The 14,129-nt window shown below is 34.5% G+C and overlaps 3 protein-coding genes across 3 annotated transcripts in view; 2 read left to right on the top strand and 1 right to left on the bottom strand.

The window, feature by feature from the left end:
* Positions 1–6,584, top strand: part of LOC136820996 (adipocyte plasma membrane-associated protein-like) — a 30,804-nt gene extending 24,220 nt beyond the window's left edge. Inside the window, exons 2-7 of the mRNA XM_067077230.1 lie at positions 2,434–2,535; positions 3,803–3,921; positions 4,091–4,192; positions 4,837–5,263; positions 5,645–5,834; positions 6,071–6,584. Of these exons, the coding sequence (XP_066933331.1) occupies positions 2,444–2,535; positions 3,803–3,921; positions 4,091–4,192; positions 4,837–5,263; positions 5,645–5,834; positions 6,071–6,301 (1,161 nt within the window). The 5' untranslated portion in view covers positions 2,434–2,443 and the 3' untranslated portion in view covers positions 6,302–6,584. The remainder of the gene's footprint in view (positions 1–2,433; positions 2,536–3,802; positions 3,922–4,090; positions 4,193–4,836; positions 5,264–5,644; positions 5,835–6,070) is intronic.
* A 5,075-nt stretch (positions 6,585–11,659) lies between these two features.
* Positions 11,660–14,129, top strand: part of LOC136820999 (adipocyte plasma membrane-associated protein-like) — a 28,880-nt gene continuing 26,410 nt past the window's right edge. The window contains exon 1 of the mRNA XM_067077233.1: positions 11,660–11,776. Within this exon, the coding sequence (XP_066933334.1) occupies positions 11,661–11,776 (116 nt within the window). The 5' untranslated portion in view covers position 11,660. The remainder of the gene's footprint in view (positions 11,777–14,129) is intronic.
* Positions 13,200–14,129, bottom strand: part of LOC136820991 (uncharacterized) — a 50,554-nt gene continuing 49,624 nt past the window's right edge. The window contains exon 5 of the mRNA XM_067077223.1: positions 13,200–13,733. The gene's annotated coding sequence lies outside the window, so the exon portion shown is untranslated. The remainder of the gene's footprint in view (positions 13,734–14,129) is intronic.

Raw genomic sequence — 14,129 nt, 5'->3', positions numbered from 1 at the left:
TATCGGCGGGGCATTCATAGCGTCAGCTAATTGCTAGTAGTAATAGTAATACAAATATCTCTCGAATAAATACCGTCGTCCTATGCTATGATATAAAACATTTCTCAATAACATTTCCAATCAAATATCATAAACTCAACATCCATACGTATGAAATTTTCTCATAATCCAACCGCGTATAGAATAATATTACCAATACAATCAATACGTAATCTTACACGCGTGCCTTGGGCCAGTGAATCTATAATACAATAAGGTAAATATTCAACATCCTGCATTCCTATACGTCTCTGAACTCAATATAACTCTCACACTCAGTATAAATAAAATCCGCATGAGCTTCCTCGTTAAATGAGCTGGCAGTAGTCAACGACGCTGTTCCTGACGTAACACCACACAAAGAAACGTCACACAGCATTTTTTAATTACTAAATCTTTGTTAAAGAGGATTTGCTCTTAATTAAAAATGTTAAAGTGCCTCAGGCTAATTGCCTATCAATAAAGCTATCCTAAATTGTTCATCATGTTTCTCCTGCAGTTCAATACATGGTGATTAGTATGGATGTCACTTTTATTAGTATGGCAAACTGACTTTTATTATTGTGATTGTTATCGTGGATAATTTCATTTAAAGAAGTTTTGTATTTAATCGTACACGTATTACGATGTCTTCCTCTATTCTTCTTTCCTGTTTCTTAGTAAGTTCTCTCATCTTCCGACCGGGCTTAGAGAGTTCGCCTAGTAAGAACTCCTAAAAAGAATTTACAATAGATATCCCAAGTGCTACTCATTTCCCCAGTGTTATTTATTTCCCCAGTGTCATTTCCCAACTCCTTATTTTTATTTTTTTTTGGGGGGGGGAGAAGGAGACGTACCAGTTTGTCGGTGTGTTGGTTTTGACCTTTTTTGGGTCAGTATTTCGGTGATCAACAAAAAATATGTCGGTATTTCGGTGTTTGAGATGCTTTTCGGTGATGGAAAATGTTAACTTTTCTTTCGGTGGTACGGTAATTTTGCTTAAAACGTCGGAGAAACGGTGCTAAATCAAGAGCTATTTCTCAGAGATCCCTCCTATCCTCTTCTTTCATATAAGAATGTCGGTGTCGGTATTTTGTAAAAGATGTGTCAGTATTGCGGTGATTTTGTTAAAAACTGTCGGTATTTCGGTGTCCAGGACCCTCGTACGTCCCTTTTTACCAAACCTATTTCGGCATTCAGGATTAAAGGACCTCCGGGTCCTAAAAAACTCGACATAAGGCTTCAATGGCCAAAATAACTAAAGTTCAGCTTTTTTAAAGCTTTATGGACTCTAAAACCCCTGATTCTTATTCTCAGGAAAATTGATAAAGATACTCACAAAATGGAAAAAGAACACGATAAAAACTTTTGGACCTACCCTTTGGAGGTCCTATAAATTAACCTCTGTCCGTTCGTCCGTCCGTCTGTCTGTCTGTCTGTCTGTCTGTCTGTCTGTCTGTCTGTCCGTCCGTCCGTCCGTCCGTTCGTTCGTTATCAACTTTTATCGAGATTGGCTCATTAGTTTTGATGATGCATAACTACAAACCCTCGAATGTGAGTCCAATTTTCGAGAAAAAAGAATTTGGGGCAAGTTTGGGCCAAAAAACGGCTAAAAACTGTTTTTTTAGACTTTGTGGATCATTAATTTTTTCTGATTATTTGCATAATTATGCATAACCAAGTAGGTCCATAAAAGTATCACTTGTTAAGATTAAAAGCATCCGAGAGAGTTCCAAAATTTTTTGATGTTCTCATAAAAAACGTGTGTTCAATACAACCATTGTCAATGATGAACTTTTGAGATAAAAAGCCATCTGAGTGAAGACGTTATGTTTGTTCAGTTTGAGTAGATTACCTCCTACCGCTGAGCTTGCTATAACAGCAGATGGCTCAAATTCTCAAGTCTTCCAGACTATGTGCTATTCGGGATATATTACTGGTCGTTTTTTATCATTCGAAATCCCTCAAGGATCGTATGAAATTAGTAAAAAATTTCACTCCACCCCCTATGGATCGAAGAATGATAAAAGAAAGAAAATCTCTCAATTTTTACCCTTCAAAAGGATGAATTCGGGAGAAAAAGTTCCACTCATTTACCCTGAAATTCTCCAATTTCTCCGCCTTTTTTGCAGTTTTTGTCCCATATATTTCCGATATTCAAATGTCGGGAAGCACCCATTGATGACGATCAGGAAAACCTTAATGCCCTCCCCCGCCCCCCTTGTTTGTAAAAATAGTGGGTTGCTTGATGCCATTACTTTCAAATCATGTTTTTCGAATCGATCCAGCTTGGGAGAAGTGTAAAGTGATATCACTGATTCGAATAAAATAAGTAATCTACGAATGGCTCCATGGGGGATACATTCAAAATCTAACGTAATTATACTGAATTTTTTATTTTTTTCATCCATTTAGGTCAGCGTACATGATAGTATTTCAAGTGGTGGGTGCGATCGTTGGTTTGTTGGTTTTCTATTTATTTGTCACTCCTTCACCTATTAAACCTGTCCCTATAAAGTAAGTACTTTACAAAATATCAAAATGACGTCCATCTAACGTCCCGAATAGCCAAATCATATTAATAAATGAACATTGAAATGACATTATGGGCAGTCTCGGGGGAGGGGGGAGTTACTTAGGCGAAATAGCTGTTTACAGTTGGGTATGTGCGAGCAATAAGGGTCTCATTTTTAAAAACTGTGATTTGGATTAATCTTGATTGTAATCGACAAAGATTTCAGAGGAAAAGTCTCTCTAAGGGTCTTAAAACTTCACTTTTTACTCTTTCTAAGGGGTTAGTGCCCTCCTCTCCCCCGTGTAGAAAAATCAACCAGTAGACCCAAAATTCATACAAACATGAAGCGTCATGATTTATTTCCCCATAACGCCTGGGAAATCGATTTTCACGATCAAGCCGTTTTGTTCAATTTCGCGATCTGACTCCATTACGCCAGTTTTTTGAGGGGCTTTATGCAATCTGGGATTGATTGTTTTATTTTTGGACCTACCTCCGGGTACCCTGGTGGAGGTTCTATAAATTAACTCATGTCCGTTCGTCCGTTCGTCCGTCCGTTCGTCTGTCTGTTGACTCATTAGTTTTTTCTGATTTTTTGCACATTGATGCAAAATGGCAATGCTCAAAATGTGACGGAGTCAGATTTTCAAGGAAATTTTTTTGGGCAAATTTGGGCCAAAACAGCTTAAAAGGTTTTTTGGGCTTGAATGGTTTAAGTGATTTTCGTATTTGGGGAAATTCCTTTTTACCATTTTACATTATTCAACACACAAGCTTTATTTTTCGATTCTGAATTTTTGTGCAATTATTGTCACTTTTTTCTTACTTTCATCTGATGTTAATCATTAGGTACTCTTAGGTTCCAAATAAACGGGCCCCCCCGCTTGTTAATTTTTAGAAAATTTTCCAACCCCCCCGGACCTTATTAGGACCCCCCCGTTTATTAATCTCGAAGAATATTTTCAGCTGTCAAAGAGAAGGTCCCTTATTTTGCTCTAATTAGCGTGATTTTAGCCTATTTTTACCTTATTTTTGGGTTTCTGAAGTACAATTTCCAACCCCCCCGGCAATTAGGTCCCCCCCGTTTATTAAAATCTAGAAAATTTTCCAACCCCCCCGTTTATTCGAACCCCCCCGTTTATTTGGAACCTAAGAGTAGGTCCATTCAGCATGTTGCTTGTTATCTCTGCCTTTCAAACATTCTTTTGGCAAAAAATATTGAAGGATGGACTGTTATTTAATCTATCACTTTTGTTCACTTTTCTCTAGGAGTCAAGACCTGCCCTACTTCGATGGCATCTTACAACCAAACAATGCATTGCAGCAGGTCATCAAAATCTTACCAGGAGAACTCAATGGACCAGAATCAATTCAAGTGGACAGAGACGGTAAGTGGTCGAGACTTTTGGCTAATATCTTATCAGGGAAAAAAGTCGGAGGAAAGTATTGCTTTAAACACAATCTTCAGGAAATCCAGTGTATTGTATATTCTAATTTCATTCTTTTTCAATTTCTGAACTTGCTTGTTATATCATTTTCATTTTTACTTTCTTCTAGGAAATATATACACGGGATTACACGACGGAAGAATCATAAAGATCTTACCGTCCGGCAAAATAGTCTATTTAGTGCGAACAGGAATGGATCTTCCCGAATGTGGTAAGGGGATTTTCTCGTTTTTATAGTCTCGGGCACCTAATGAGCATCCCCACGCTAATTAATTTTTTGAAAATTTTCCATCCATGATAATCTTATTTCATACCCCCTCCCCTGAGAGACCAATCACTAAAATACATCTCGTACACAATTTTAGTAAATTAAAAATAAATCAAAAATAAATCATAAATAAATCATAAATCAAGAATAAATCTCAAATCTCGTATACAATTTTTCGAGTGATTTGCCCCTCACCCTACCCCGCTTATTAAGTTTTTCACCCACCCCGTTTGTTAGGTAAGCAAAAGTAATGGCAAAAAAAGTTTCTCCTCTAACAAAGTTCGGTGAGTTTTGTCACACCGTCATTGATATTGAATTGTTACATTTCTTTTCACTGACGTTTTTATTACAAAAACATAAAAAACTTCTATATTCATCTTATCATGTAAGTTCCATAGTCAGTGGAAACAAAGAAAGCATCTTCTTCTAAACTTCAGCCAACATCACAGTAGAGTACTGCGTTTGGGGGTAATTCGATATTGCCAGTGCATAGTACACGTTCGCGAGACTCTCCAAAGCATAGTCATAAAAAAGTATCTTCTAAAGCTGGACTTTCTCTCCAATCCCATTCCTTGTATTTATTTCAGGCAATATCACAGTAGAGGACAAATGTGGACGACCTTTAGGTTTACAATTTGATCGTGACCAGGAAAATCTCATCATTTGTGACGCTTACCTTGGTTTACTAAAATACAACTTAAAAGCTGGGGAACTTACAACATTAATTTCTGCTGCCAAAGGAGTCAACGATGTCCCATTCAAATTTGTCAATCACTTAACCATCTCCAGTAGCAATAAAGTCTATTTTACAGACTCAAGTTGGAAATGGCAGAGGCGTGATTTTCCATACATGATCCTGGAGGGCGGTGGTCAAGGGCGTTTAATCAGTTATGATATAGAGACAAAACAAAGTGAAGTACTGATGGATGGGTTGTTTTTCCCAAATGGAATCGCGTTATCCCCCGATGAGGAATTTGTTGTAGTATGTGAAACCACAGCTAGTCGAATTATGAGGTATAATTCATTCTTGTACTTTCTTGTTTTAATTTGCCCTGAAAATGTCAAATAGAACTATTTTCAACATTCTTTGCACTGAGGTAGCTAAGGGAAATATCAATTCTCGAGTTTGAGGAGTTTACTCTATTCCTTACTATAGTGAAATTAAACAATTCAACTGGGGTTAATTAGACCCACTTTGACACTGAGAAAGGGTTGATTTTAGTTGCATTCATCATGAAAGTTCTGATCTTATTGATAAATTCACCACTCTGAAAATCCTTCATAAATGGGCAGTCCGTAGTTTTTACAAGGAGTGTTGGTCAGAAAAGGTACTTTGTATGTATTGCAGAAATAAACAGCCAAGCATTGACTTATTACTCTTTGCTCTCATTCTAGGTTATTTTTGAAAGGCTCAAGAAAAGGAATTTATGATCTCTTCTCCGACAATCTTCCAGGGGCGCCTGATAATATCCGCCCCTCTAAAGATGGCGGTTATTGGGTAGCTTTGCCATCTATCAGAAAATGGCCGTTCTCGTTCTTGGATTCGGTTGGACCTTATCCTAACCTGAAATCAGCTATCGCTAAGGTATGAGAAAAATTTGATATTTTTATCAAGTCTCTGTGGTATCTTCAATTACCGACCTTCTTTAATAAATAGCGTCGTCGAGACCACTCGATTCCTTTATAAGATGATAGATATCTCAGTTGAGATAATTATCTTTGTAATCATTTCAAAATGAGGCAAGTGTTGTTTTTGGCGTAAAGTTTAAAACCTCTATCCAAAATATATTTCAATATGCCAGTTACTTTTCTCATTTGCAGCTTCTCCCTAAAGAGACGTTCCACGGTCTAATCAAGAAATACGGGTTGATGATTAAGCTTGATTACTACGGTGATATCATTAAGAGTTATCACGATCCCGATGGTTCAGTCATAACGCATATTTCGGAAGTTTATGAGGATCCTAACGATCATAACATCTTGTATTTTGGATCCTTCAAAAATGACTTTATTGGAAAGTTAAGATTGAATAGTAAGCAAACTGACCTTTGAAAATCTACATTTGCTTTTTGACTTGGCTTTGTAGATAGAGTTTTGGATACAGAATTTTAACCGGTGCCTACTTCTATGTGTGCTAAGATGCGCCATAGATTTGTTTTATTGAAAATCAACTTACACCGATATAATAGGGGAAGAAAAACGGACAGAATTCAGCTTTATGTGGAAATTATGTTTCTGTTCAGTCTATTCCTCTAAAGAATGCTGAATTGTAATACGCATGCGTAATTTGTCGTTATTTAAAACCATATGTAGTTAATTCCCGTGGATGTGGGGTGGTACAATATCACTTTCGGTTATGGTTGTGGATAGCAAAATTGGTCGTTCTTTTTGTCTAATTTTAATAAATGCAGGATTCTTTAGATGAACAGCTTCTCTGCAACGTTTATTTCAAAAAACTTGTTCGAAATTCTTAAATTATGGCCTTCAAAATCAAAATTTTTGTTCAATTTCACAAATCACAATGAAACAAACTTGTTAGAATTGTAGATAACAAGAATTTTCTACTGCACTCTTATATAGATATTATCATAAAGTTTATTTTTACTTTCCCGCATAGTATTTTCATATAGAAATTTTTATACATTGATAGATTATTATTATATATAGAGCTACATTTTTAAAGACTATATTTTCGAAATTCTTCACTTTGTTTTATCATCATTTTCTGGACGAAAATCAGCGATCGGTCAACTGAGTGATTGTCTCTATTATAGTAAATTCATTATCTGTCTTATCGTATCAATTCGAATAAAGCGTCCCCTTCTTTTAAACGCCCCCTCGAATTAAGGCCCCTCCTTAGAGGAAAATTTTTCAATAAACCTCCCCTAAAATAAACGGCTCACTCACCCTAGAAGGAGCGTTTATTTGAAACAGGTAGCTGTATAATGAAGAATGATTTGAAGGGAATTTAGATACATGTTGATAATTGTATCCTTTTTGGTATTCAAACTAATTTTGACCAATTTCTACATCCCTGAATGAAATGACATCTCTTTAAGCTGAAAATAATGAAAAGGCAAAGAAAATTTCAAATTTTATTTATTAAAGTGACCCCATTTAAAAACTATTTAATAAACGCCCCATAAACGCCCGGGGCGTTTATTCAAAGTAATAGGTATCTGATATTTCGATGGTGGATTGACAGCCCTCAAAGATTTAATTCATATGTAACTTGCTTTACAACTTACATCTCATAACTTTATTAGTGTCAATAAATTAAAACCAATCGGAAATAAATATCATGTAACAAGCACGTAATAATTTCGAGTAAAAGCTTGATTTGTCTTCAGACTTTAATTTAGCAACCTGTATATTTTTGAAAAATATTATTGATCGATAGCGTGAAAATTAGTGGCATGACTGTCAAATTGGGACTTTTAAGACGTAATGGTGTGAATTTTACAATTCAGCGATTGATATAAAAATCAATTTCCCCGATAAATTAACTTTTGTAATAAGTACTGTGTTTTAAAACGACTCCATTTTTCGGGTCCATGGAGCCCATTTGTGAAAAATTTGAACAGAAAAATATGTTTTACCATGGTTTTACCGAAGGCTTTTCAGAATCGTGTAATTTTGGAAACGTTTGATTTTAGATCTCTCGAAATCCTGCCACATACCATGTGAGTTCCTTTAAAATTGGAATCGAGATCATTCTGTTTGTGAAGGAGTAGAATATTGATATTTTCACTGGATATTCATTTCACTGATCTTTAACAGATAAAGGAAAAATCCAGTCTTTTAATATCGTCGATTTTTTTTAAGACGAAAGTGCAAATTTTTGAATCTGATTAAAGATTGCCGTAGATGATATTATGCCTATTTTAGCCAATCTATAGGGTCTGATTTCCAATTTTTTTTTATCCCAAGCATGGTGCGCAGAACTTCTTAAATCCACTAGAAACGTTGGTTTAAGTGGTTTGGGGCTTTTTTCGCCGCTGCCACTCACTTCACTACTTCTCTACTACTTCTATTGTCAAAGTGGTAGCCCTTGGCCTTGCTGTAAAACATTCTCGCGTTTTCTTGGATCCTTTTTTTTATCTATAGTATAGGTAACACGAACAAATAGTACAAAACTAAAGGTTTCTAACCTCACGCAAAAGGACCACCAGATCATACCGCCAAGAGGAAGGAACCAAACTAAGCTAACAATAAATTAATTAATAAACTAATAAATGGAAAAAAAAAATTAACTACAGAGGATAAATACTAACAGAAATGAAAAAAGAAAAAGAAAAAGAGCTAGGAGAGCAGTTAAAGTAAAAGACTAAAATAACGGTCCCCCAAAACGACTTGTATCACAGATAAATTTTATCGTTATGCTCAATATATAATGATTTTGGACAATGCTAAAATCGGGGTCGCCATAAAGAAGTATTCTACACAATGTTTTGGGATTAAATTGAAACAACACAAGGCTATGTCAAGTTGAATAAGAAGGCTGTCGAACATCACAAGTCTGCTGTTAGAATAATCAGAGCAATGCATCAAAAAATGCTGTGTTGTTTCTACTGAATTTTGTCGACAGTTGCAGAAGGGGTCAACTGTGTCTGAAAAATTATGTCTGAACTTATGCTCACGAAGATGACTGAAGCCAACCCTTAATCGGTTAAGGAGAACAACGCCATCGTTGTCACTAGCTCTGAAAACTGAGTTAGCACTGGATCTGAGGAATCGGGGAATAGCTTGCTTGAAAGACTTAATAGTAGGAAGATTTCGTATATGATCTCCGAGGTTATTCCATTCATTTATGCAAAAGGGAAAGAAAGAGGCACGATAACGCCCGGTTCTACAGAAAGTTACCTCGAGTAGTGGTTTTATCCTTCGCCATGCATTGCGCTCTTTCTCTCCTCTCTGGGGAGGAAGAATATTCGTAAGATAAGCAGGAGCAAAGCCTTTTATTATTTTATAAAAAAAGACGAGTCTTCTAATTAATCGCCTGTCTGCCAGGCTTTCAAAGCCTAACTAGGTAAATTTTTTCTCTGGATGTTCCTCTGAAGCATCCAGTAGTTGCAAGACAAGCATCATATTGAACAGACTCGAGTTTTTCATAAAATGTAGAATTACCAGGACGATCATATACGATATCTCCATAATCTAACATAGGTTTTGTATATAGTGACAAGAGAATCCCTGGGTAGAAATTTACGAAGTCTGCGAATAAGACCAATACCTTGATTAGCTTTTTTTCATTTTTTCATCAAGGTGACGGTCAAAGGCCAGCTTTTGATCAAGTATGAGACCAAGATGTTTTTGATCATTCTGAACTGCGATGGCTGCATTATTTAAAGTAATTTCTGGGGGGGTCAGCTGGATTAAACCTCCGGGTAAAGTACATTTCAACTGCCTGTTTAGAAGGATCAGGGTTGAAGGACATTTTCCATTGATGAGCCCACTCACTTATCTTCTGCATGTCACTGTTCAGTTCTTGAGAACAGTGAATATGGTCTAGGATAAGCGAAAACAAGGATGAGTCATCAGCAAAAATGATTGATTCTTGGATCCTTCTGTCGGCAGTTTAGTTTGTTCACGTTTTGACTTTTTTAACCCTATGGATAGACTTAGACATGCAAACCTGTGAAAGCTTACAGAAGAAGTCAGTGTATTTCTATCTTCCTGTTAAGACCATTTGAAACGTTGGTACGAATTGTTGACTGATTTTTTCCTGACTAAAATCCAAAACGCACTGAAAACAAAAGTCTCAAATTTATTCTTCCAATTTACTTCCACAATAGTGGTCTAGAGTTCATGCAATTGAAAATATCTTACGTAAACCTTATATCATAACAAAACTTCCAGATAAACTATAAGATGATGACCCACCATCAGTAGTATATTCTTTATCTTCTACAATTCGCAATAAAATTTTCAATTACAAGGAGACTGTAGATTCCATCGATACACAGATGACTTTGAAGCTTTTGGCACTAACCTTTCAGTTAGTTGATATCAAAAGGTCCTAATTATCAAGAGCCTAAAAATATCAACTGGAACAAATGCAAAGAATCTATTTTGAATGGTATAAATAGTTTTATTGACTCAACCTCCAATAAAATCAATGAGTACAATGCATCTTCTACTCCTTGGAAAGACGAAGTCATATAGGTATAGTTGAGGCTAAAATTGTCTATCTGAAACGTAGGAATAAATTCAATAATGTTAGTTCGATACTCAAAGGTCAAGATGTTGTTGATTATTTGAATGAATTATACTCTAAATTTGTTATTGTACCGATTGATAAGACAGCAAACTATGTTGCTTTCATATGCAAACGTTTTTATGTAGAGGTAATTTTGTGGGAACTAGGAATTATTGGCAGAGGAAATGAAACTTATGTCAAAGTGCATTGTGACAAAATGGCGATTGTTGATGAAAATGTTTTGTATTCAAAACGTCTTGAGTTTACGATTTCGGACAAAGACTTGGATCTTCCAAGTATTTATTACACTCCTGTCTCACAGTCCCGGTGGAACTTTACACCACAGTAGGGACAAACATTTCTATCGAATTCACAATGGGGATAGAAAATCTATTGTTCAAAGCTTAAAAAAAACTTGGGACGGTTTTTACGTGCAACTCTTTACATTGAATTTCGAATAGGGATGAGCTAAATGTCCTCTAAGATTTAACCCTATCTCACACCACCCTGGCACTATTTTCTTAAGATGCCGCCATCCACAAAAAGTGTTTGTGCTCCTTATAGATATACTACCTGTTGTTTTGTAGAGGTCCGCAATTCAGACTATACTTTTATTAGAATTTCCTGAAAAATAAGTACAAGCCTACAAAATTTTGATTTAGAATATCCACCAGGTCAGGTTCTCTGATTTTATTGCCAACATTGGTCATAAAACCCAGCTAAAATCCTGGAAACTCTTAACTTTTAAACTATCAAATACAAATTACTTCAAATTTGTATTGGCTTTTGATTATGATACTATCTACAATATATTGTAAAAAAAAAGACGTCATCATTTTTAGTTAATTTTACTCATCTTTAACATAGATTTTAAGATTGAAATGTTACAGTATAACAATAACCGGAATGTTAGTTATTGGGTTTTCTATTCTCTTTCAGAAAATCAAAATAGAACTAAAAAAACTCATCCAGTTTAGCTTTCAATTGATTTTTTCTGTGGAACAGTTTTTCAATGGTTACCTCACAACATCCCAAATATGATTTTCATGATGTCGTCATTACTGTTATTTGTTAAAAGTTGTCAAAGAGTAGTGTGAAATACCCCCTGCTAATATCAAACTGTAAAAAGGTCGGTAGAAATAGGGTTAAGATCAATTTTCCATTGATAATTCACTGAATTTTACAAACAAATGGCATTTTTATTCACAGGATATGGCTGAAAAGACAATTCAAAGTCGTAGGAGAAGGCCTGGTACAGAAGAAAATGATGATCTGGAAAACATTTCTGAGGATGATGATAAAAAAGTAAAAAGAAACAAACCTCTGAGGTACGTTATTAAAGGTTTTTGTCCACTCATTGTAGAACTGTGTCTAATGTACTTTTAAAAACTCACGTTTTTTATAAGGACAAACTTTATAAGATAATAACAAGGCTTTGATGGAAAAATATTAAGAAAAAAGTTAAAATATTTTAGGGCTTTACAGACTAAAGGGACACCCGTTTCTTAAAATTGCACGAGGGTGACAGTTTAGAAGATCTACTCTGGTACCTATTAGCCGGGGGTTGGAATAAGTGGGGGTGGGAAAAAATCTTAAAAAACTAAATAAGAGGGGGTTGGAATAAAGGTGTCCTGGGGGGAAATTTTGAAGGGGTTGGAATAAGTCATGTCCTGAGTGGAAAATTTTCAAAAAGTTAGTAAAGGGTTGAGAAACTCTGGACGTTCTCATATAAAAATGCGTTGTTTAGAAATTTAGTACGTTGATCATTTATATTGATTAAATGTTAATTTTGGTTGTGGAAAAAATTATGAAATTATAAAATTTACAAATAAGGAATCTTAGATAGATATATCATATTAGAATACTTGCTTAGTATAGGTGAAACAAAAAACAATAAGATGTATAAAATCAATATAACGTGTTTACTTTCCAACTTTTGAGGGTCAATTTTTATAACTGAAGTTCGTCTTGTATATTTACGTGAATTAACTTCAAGAAAGCCAGTAATCTCAAAATTGTTTAAAAATGAGCACATTCAGGCTCAGCAATAACTAAGATGCTCTAATGAATGAAAAAAGTGTGTAGTAATAGAATATTATACTAAGGACTCTCGTATCAAGCTAAATAAATAGGTCAAACAAATCACTTTAGTATAGGATATATTTCCCTGAACATTTTCATGTCAGTGATTTACATAAATCACAATTTATAAAGAGACATAAAAGTAGCATTAAAGGGAACAATTAAAATCATGTGTCCAAAACAAACTTTTAAAACAATTAAAACAATCAAAATCAGCCATATTTTTTTTTGATTTTGTATCCCGCTGCATATGGTTTGTTTATAAATTTCGTTAGTACTTTTATGTCCCTTTAAATAATCTGCATGGAGTAGAATATTTTGATAAAAGCAATTAATTGTTGTCAAACATTGCAAAACTATTTTGAAAATGATTTAATAATATTTTTAGACCATGCAATTAAGTTGGAAAATTTTTTTTTATTTTTTTTATTTTTTTTTTTATTTTTTTTTTTTATTAATTGTCTTTCAGGCTCTTCCATATTTTACAATGGCTATTCGTCCTATGTAAAAATAATCATATTTAAATAAAAAGATAATTATATTCTATGAAAAAAAAATATGCTGTAGAAACAAAACACACAAAAAAAAACAACTCAAGAATACTGACAAAGCTCACAAAATTGCAGATTGAAAAGTTCTTGAGATAGATATATCTTTTAGATAGCACTTTTATTTTCAATAGGAAGTCCAAATGATGATTTCTTTTCATCTGCGCTGCTTCAATATTCTACCTTTTATATTTTGCATGAGCAAAGAATCCTTTACATAAAGTTAGTGTCAATAATCTGATAAATTGATTCGTTCTGTAAAATGGTATTACGGGTAAATTCTTATTAATCTAGCAAAAAAAAAAATAAACATAAGAACAACACTATTGAATAATTTTAAAATAAATGTTATATCAAAAATAGTTATAAAACCCAAAATTAAATATATTTAGTAGTGTATAAAATGCTTATTGCGAAAAAAACTAATGTTTTTGATAGAGTAAGAGTAATTTATGAAAATCAATCATCGTCATTTCAATCCACTCGTTTCACAGGTCCATAACCAGACAGAATAGATTGATACTATTCTGAAAAATTCGTATAGGTTTTATTATACATTGTACAAACAAAGTTCAACTTTCATTATTGTTGTTTATTTTACTCGATCCAATAATTGTTATCTAGTTGTTAGTTTTCTTTCGTCTTTCGACCAACACTGAAATACAAAAGAAAGCAGATGAAATGACACAGTCTCACAGCCCCGGTGGAACCTTTCCTAAGTTGAGATAAAATTCCTATTGAAATCCCAATGGGGATAGAAATTCTATTGTTCAAAGACTAAAAAATCCAGTGTGGGTGGTTTTTGAGTGCAGTTTTTAAACATTTAATTTCTAGTGGTGATGAAATATAAGTCAATTTCCCAGTGGGGAAATTGGGTATTTTCCTACCAGGGACGAAATTTTTGCCAGATTTTCCAATGGGGCTGGGGTCTGTGACACAGGGGTGTGAAATGTATTTTACCAAAAATTAAAAAGTTAAGGAAATATGAAGTATGAAGACAAAGGTCATCTTTTTTTCCATACCTGGATTCATATTCATATATTCTTCCAAG

The sequence above is a fragment of the Clytia hemisphaerica genome, unplaced genomic scaffold (genome assembly GCF_902728285.1).
Source record: "Clytia hemisphaerica strain Z4C2 unplaced genomic scaffold, Clytia hemisphaerica genome assembly, whole genome shotgun sequence".
NCBI classification, from domain to species: domain Eukaryota; kingdom Metazoa; phylum Cnidaria; class Hydrozoa; order Leptothecata; family Clytiidae; genus Clytia; species Clytia hemisphaerica.
The sequence above is the reverse complement of the archived record's forward strand: the minus strand, read 5'-3'. Positions and strand labels throughout refer to the sequence as shown.